Below are 7174 nucleotides of genomic sequence, written 5' to 3'. Positions count from 1 at the left end.
ACAATGCAATAAATCCAGATCATACAGCTCCTCTGTGGAAAGATTTGGACGCATCCAGCCCACTGACACGCATGCATGGCAGGTGGGTGCCGGTGTCGCCAAATGAACGGTCCCCCCTAAAAATCTAGCCGCCATGCCTTCACTGTGCATGCGCCATTTTGGAGCTCAGCAGCATCATTTCTGAGTGTCAGCAGTGATTCACCGCTAATCACCTCGTTTCTGCTTAAAACTGCACTCCAGTCATCATCTACCTCAGTGACATATCTGAAGCTTTACAACAATCATTTCCACATAAATTCAGCATTATTTCCTAATAAAAGACAGCAGACCGATCAGAGCACCACAACAGAACGTCCGAGTCAGACGTGCTGCTGCACCTACGTCATCTAGGAGCGTCAGTAGTGATTCACAGATTATTACCTCGTTTCTGCTTAAAACTCACTTTAGAATGATTTAAGAAGTTTTAATTTGTCATCTGATGGTTAATAATCACCAGTTTTTAGAGGGGACGGTTTGGTTGGCGACACCGGCCGGGCTGCAGAGTGGCTGGAGGCTGTTAGACTTGCTCGGCTGCTTCCAGAAGCATTGTTCCTCTCTGATCACATAAAAGGAAGTTATTTGCAGGCTGTTGCAGCTGTCACAGCCCAGTGAGACAGTATCCTCTCTGTAGCTCTTGGTGAAATTCGGCTGAATCTGCATTAATAGTACATGTCCACCAGGTGGAAATGTTGCTCCCTTTCAAGATCCTTGAGCATAGGCTGCTGTGGGATACAGCAAACCTGTGGCTTACAGCAGCAACGTTTTGTGCGTTTTTTTTGGGGGGGGGGGGGGGTTACCACAATTCCAAGCAACAACACTGCTTAAGCAAAAACAAGTCAAAACTTTCCTCACAAACTAAAGCACTTTTGAAATGAAGTACTGTGAAGAGTAAAATAGTTTATTTGTATCAGTAAAGATCAGCAGAAGGCACACATACAGTATATGAGGACATCACAGCAGTGTCTAATCATTCAGCAGCCTCCAGTATGTGACATAAAATATATCCAGACACCTCTTTTACGTTTGTAGGATTCAAAGTGGAGATTCAGCCCACGCAGACTATATGCACAGCATTAAAACTCTGCATCTTTATCAAGTGACGCAAACCAAGCATTTTGCAAAAATATATTCATATACAATTATGGACAGACACTGAAGCAAATATATAAAATTGAGGAAAACTATCATGGTACAATAATAACTGCTGGACCATTTGTAAAGATGTCCACTTGACACAAGCTTAGTGGCAATATTAGAGAATCAAAAATAGAAGCAGTACCTTTGTCATAAAATAGCAATAGGAAGGAAAAAAAAAAAAAAAAAAAAACTTACAAAGCCATATATAGCCAAAAATATTAGCTTTAAAAACAACACAAACTATATTTCAGTATCCATCACTATAGAAGGGCCAAAATACGTACATATTTGTCCCTTTGAAACAGGATTAACCCCATAAAAAATAAGAATCATTTCAATGTCATCGTGGCTTATAAGGATTTTTTCTTTTGTTTTTTGGTTTAAATGCAGATCCCAGAGTTCAGACGGTGACAAGTTCCTGAAACATTTTAACAGCTTCTGACAAAGTCAAAGATCAACCAGCATGCTAAAGGTGTATTCTACAAAGATCATTCATGCGAGAAAGGATTAGACTATGCCCACAGGAAACTGGATTATCTGCAGTTTACAGGTAAAAAAAAAAAAAAAATATATATATATATATACTGGAGCAATTTGACGTCATCTACATGAAGCTCATCAACGCCCCAAAACAACAGAAAACAACTAACAGCAAATCTTTACATCCACGTAGCCGTCAAACTCCATGTAACACATTTAACCGGTTAGTCACATCAGCAGTTATCCAATATTTTGCAACCATGCTGATAACTATGCATGCATTAAAACATTGTTTGAGAAACTGAGTTGATCTCATACTGTGCACCATGTGGAACTTTGTCCTCCCAGCAAACACCGCATCATATCCCCAGATCAAAGTCCCACGGTGAAGCACATTACCTCATCAGTGTGGACGTGACGAAATTTATTTTTGCAGATACGTGGATGTACCCTTCAATAAAACCAAATCAGAACTAAAGATTTGTACAATGAGTAATATTACTGTTAAATATTTCCAAAAACAAAAGATTATTCAGTTAATCAGTGGCTTTTCCCAGAAAAACAAGACTAACTGATTTTGATCCTTTGTGACAGCAATTGTGCATCCATGAGGTGGTTTTAGATTGAACTATGATTTTGTCAATAGATGTTCCCTTCTATGAAAATATTGTGGATTGATGATTTTATCACGTTAAGGTGCATGCAGAATTTGAGAAGGAAGTCAGTGTTTGCAGCAGGTGAAAATTACTTTCCAAAAGACCAAACATCATCAGAAACAATTTATCTCAGTTATCTCAGTCAATTTAACTCAAAGAAAATCACAATTCTTTCTGAGAGTAGGAAGTTTATATCTATAGAAATTTTGCAGTAATTTTGGGCTCCTTCCTCCAGCTGCCAGACTGTTGATTTTAGTACGGGTATGTGTCAGGGAATGCCAGTCCCCTGATGCTTTGCTCCACCCCGTCAGACAGGTAAGGCCCCTCCTCCTCAGAGCCTGGAAGAACGAGCCCTTCTTCCTCGCTGGGAAGCAGGATGCCATCTGGGTCGGCCTTCAGGCTCGGCCGGTGGTTGTCTGGGAAAGCCATGGTGAAAAGTGCCTCAGGGTTGCACACAAACTTGTAGACATACCTTTCCCCAGCCACCTGTACCAGAGCCAATAAGAAAAGAGTGTTTTATAACTGATATTACCATGACATTGATTATCTGCTGATGATTCAAGCTTTTAAGACTTTAAATTTAAGATAGTTTAAAAAAAAAAAGCATGCATCAAGACAATATTCTGAATATGTGCAAATTAAATTTCTTGCAAACTCTACCTTCTGCATGATTCCTTTCTCGTAGTAATACCTGAGCGAGCGGCTCAGCTTATCATAGTTCATGGCCGGTCGATTCTTCTGGATCCCCCAGTGACGAGCCACCTGAACCAAACGAGAACACAGTCAGATTTACACATACAACTGGACTTCATGTTAGAGATTATCTTACACACAAGGTATCAGGTCAAATCTGGCAGCATGCACTGGTACTATGCATCACAACATTCACCGCAACACGGAACCATGTTGGGTCCTGGATGATGATCACCTAGGCAGACAACCGATCCATTCCCTCTGGAAACAACCATTTATCTGCTGCAGCCATGAGAAACATGGGAAACCCCTTGGTTTTTCCAGCTGCTGGCATCCTCAGCACAGAGGCTGCTGTGTGCTGAATCATGCACAGAGAAGCACACCACATGGCTAAAATGTTGCAGCCGACTCTCCCTCACAAGGCAAGTGATACAAACTCATTCCAGATCCTCCAAAGAGGCCTTGTAACAAAGACATCCAGTTGTCATTTTAGGTCACTGGTTACCAACCAGTTTCACAACCATACAGTAAGACAAGAAGCACCAGGACCGTAAAGACTTGAGCCTTCATTGTTCAGCAAAGATATCAGCATTGCCAACCACCTCTGTCCAACAACTTCAAGACTGCATATGGTCTTACCAGGCATCTCTTGGTCTCAAAGGTCAAGGACCCATGACGTAGGTCATGGAGGGCAGCAAGTGTTCAATGATTGAATGTTGATCTGGATGAACATGTCACAGTGATGCCCTAACCCAGTATTAAACTTGGGGGTCAATCAGATGAGTGGTTTTTGACTCACAACCATTCTCAATATACGCTTTGTTCTTGGAAGCCCACCTGGGGGTTTAAAATCAGTCTTTCCAAAGACTCATTTTGCTCAAAATTAAAGATGGATATGGACTGAGTCTTCTTTCTGCATTCTGCATTAATTTTGTCTGCATTTGTTTCAGTTTCCTGAACTCTTACAAATGCAGCCAAATGGAGCAGTACCCCTGAAGTAGTGGGTGCAGTGCAACCCAAGTTCAAGCGAGACATAACTCTGGGCAATATGACACAATGAAGACTGCCAACAAAGGCAGAATCTTTGATTAGATTTTTATACATGTAACTTTTAATGCTCTCACAGTGGATTAGTGGTTAGCACTGTTGGCTCACAGTGAGAAAGTCCCAGGTTTGCTTCCAACCCGGTCCTTTCTGTGTGGTGTTGCATGTTCTCCTTGTGTTTGTGTGGGTTCCCTCTGAGTGCTTTGGCTTCCTCCCGCTTCCAGTGACATGCCGATTAGGTGAATTAGTGACTAATATGACTGTAGGCATGACAGATTGTTAATGTGTTCACCTGTTTATGTGTGTCGGTCCTGCGACAGATTGGTGGCCTGCGCAGAAAATGTAAACTGGATGGATGGTCTCACAGACCACTTCAGTTAATGCTGCTTATGGTTTTATCTGGTTGTGGTAGATCATTATGACTTCTTGAAACATTACCATGTTTGATGTCGCAAATTTTCAGCATCGTCTGCAGTGCCATGTCATCAGTGTTTTGCGTAACATCCTTGCAAGCATGAAGGACGTATGGAAGTATGAGGGCAGTGATGGGCACATCATTTGACAGAGAATTATATAAATAGAGCATGAATGGACCTCAAGCCTCAGTTACCCTGAAGACCCTCCCCAATTCCTGTTAGATGTCACATAAAATCAGCCTCCCTAAGCCTCAGACACAGTGGAGAAACCACCCGTGGTCTTCAGTGATAACTGACCTCTTCAGGATCGATTAGTTTAAACTCCATGTTGCGTCCCGTCCAGACGATCAGGTGTCTGTTTGCCGAGTTTTCCAACAGAGTGAGAAGGAACTGCCAGAGCTGCAGAGAGCCACGGCGCTGGTAAGGCATAACTTCCTGTTTCACTTTACCTAGTGGGTCAATAAGTCAACATTAAGGTCTCTTCAAAACCAACAGTTATCCTCCTGCTAATTTAAATTCAGTTTAAAGACTGAATTTGCCTCAAATTCCTTTCAGACTTTTCCTAAAAAAAAAAAAAAAAAAAATTCAAGCTCATGAAAAATGGCACAGAATGTGATTATAATATGTGACTATAATAAGCTGATTAAAAATTCTGAGGTTCACATTCAAGCTTTCAACTCAACAGTAAATTCTTCTTTCAGCTGTTACCTTCCAGCCTTTCTGGTACAACACAAGTGTCATCGTAGAAGAAATGTGGCTCTCTGTCTTGACCAAATCCTGTGTGAGGGGTTAAAAAATATAAATAAATACATGAATAAATAACAAAGATGGAACATTTTGTTGAAGAATCAAAACAAGCACCAACTTACCGATGTTATTCTGATAGAACACTGATGACTTCACAAATGATTTGGATGCCTGATGGTCTACAAAACATACGACATATTTTATGTTCACACTACACTAAATCTGGATGTGCACATGCACACACACAAGCAAAAACAGCATCTCTACTCATTAAATACTTAATGTTAAATAGTGTAACAAATGTTAAGTAAAGTAACAGACAACACAAACCAGAGTCCAAGCTGAAGTCTCTTGGCTCTTGTTTGATGGTGACATTGTTGAAGGTGGTGGCCTGTGGTGGAGCTGGACCTGGTCCAGCAGCTCCTGGGTCTGGGTATCGTGGGTCCACTAGCTCCTGTTTAAAGCTCCGAGGGCAGCGGGGTACTAAGGGCTCTGAAAGGTGGCGGTGGTACACTGGCCGTCCGTCGCAGTTAGAAGAGGGGTACGGTCTGCTCCCTGGAGGAAGGAAAGATAAGCACGGCTCTGACAGCTGTCGCTGGAACCTGAGGTGCAGAGACAGACACAGATTTAATGGAAAGCTTCAACAATAGTACAAATTATTTCAGCATATAGCCTAAAAGTCACCTCTGTTCTGTACTGCTGAAGCCACTGGAACTGCTCATTGGGGGACACGGCAGTCCAAACTGCTGGCTTTGGTTGTGGCGGATGGAAGGGCTTACAGAGGGGCACATGGTTTGAGGAGCTGTTACTGGTCAGATGGCGGGCATGGAGTTGTAACTGCCTATGTAAGGAGCGAGGCCCAGTAAGATGGGGGAAGCCACAGGAAGCTGCCATTGTGGATGCTGGAGTTGGAGGTTTGATCCCTGCTGGCTGGCTCTCACATGCACTAAGGATAAAGATGCAACAGTAAGAGCAAGACGGAGACAGTGGCTAGTCAATGGCTACCCAAATACTTAATTCAGAATGGCAGACAGTGATTCTCTTTTAATTAATTGTATTTATCTATCCTTTTCTCTAAACAGTAAAAAGACTATAATGAGAAAACAAAAATATGTAGGGCATTTAATCCAGAGAGTTTAATTACAAGGAAAAGAATATGAATGAACAAAAACAATGAAATAAAATCCATAGTTGGAAAGAATAGGAATGAAACTCAAAAACGTATGTTAAAAAGGGAATGAAAATTTCTAAGTACATGAGACAGTGAAGCTAATATACAAATAATGAATATTTTACCATTTGTGCAATGGTAAGAATAGTTGCACAAGTTGGAAGCTAGAACATACCATTCATCGAAGAGCCAACCAGTGCCATCTTTCAACAAATGAAAATATTATTTCCAATGCATGAATGGAAAAATTCATAATTTGTTTTATATGACACCTACAAGTGGTAAATAAGTATGGAACACATCACCATTTTTTCTTTGTAAATATATTTGGTTATTTGATTAGGTGCTATTGACATGAAATTTTCAACAGATGTTGGTAAGTAATGCACACATGGAAAAAAAATAAAATAAAAATAAAACCCTAGATGTCCATAAACTATGTGAAACAATGTGGAATGGTGCGGAAAAAAATGATTGAACAACTGAAGAAAGGGAGGTACAAAAAGGCATGGAAATCCAACACACCAATCGAAATCTATCAGTAATTAGAAAGCAAACCCACCCCTTATCAGTGCAAATTAATATCAGCTGGTTCAGTACCAACTGAGGGCCTATAAAAAGGTGTCTCAATTACTAAAGCATCACATAAGAAACATCTCATGATGGGTAAAAGGAAAGCGCTCTCTCAAGCTCTTTGCAACCTTAATGTTGTATAACATACTGATAGCATTGATAACAGAAGGATTCCTAAATTTCTGAATGTTTCAGTGAGCACTGTTGGGGCCATAATC

At 41.0% G+C, this 7174-nt stretch overlaps 1 protein-coding gene across 1 annotated transcript; it reads right to left on the bottom strand.

Moving 5' to 3' along the window:
- Positions 1–923: 923 nt before the first annotated feature.
- On the bottom strand, positions 924–6151 carry LOC117513749 (ETS translocation variant 5-like). The gene is made up of 7 exons (XM_034173986.1): positions 5897–6151; positions 5543–5814; positions 5335–5391; positions 5174–5242; positions 4763–4914; positions 2973–3074; positions 924–2798 (listed from the first exon to the last, which is right to left on the bottom strand). The coding sequence occupies exons 1-7, from the start codon at positions 6001–6003 to the stop codon at positions 2565–2567; spliced, it is 993 nt and encodes a 330-aa protein (XP_034029877.1). The 5' UTR covers positions 6004–6151; the 3' UTR covers positions 924–2564.
- Between the last annotated feature and the right edge of the window lie 1023 nt (positions 6152–7174).

This window comes from Thalassophryne amazonica, chromosome 1 (assembly GCF_902500255.1).
Source record: "Thalassophryne amazonica chromosome 1, fThaAma1.1, whole genome shotgun sequence".
Lineage (NCBI taxonomy): Eukaryota > Metazoa > Chordata > Actinopteri > Batrachoidiformes > Batrachoididae > Thalassophryne > Thalassophryne amazonica.
The sequence above is the reverse complement of the archived record's forward strand: the minus strand, read 5'-3'. Positions and strand labels throughout refer to the sequence as shown.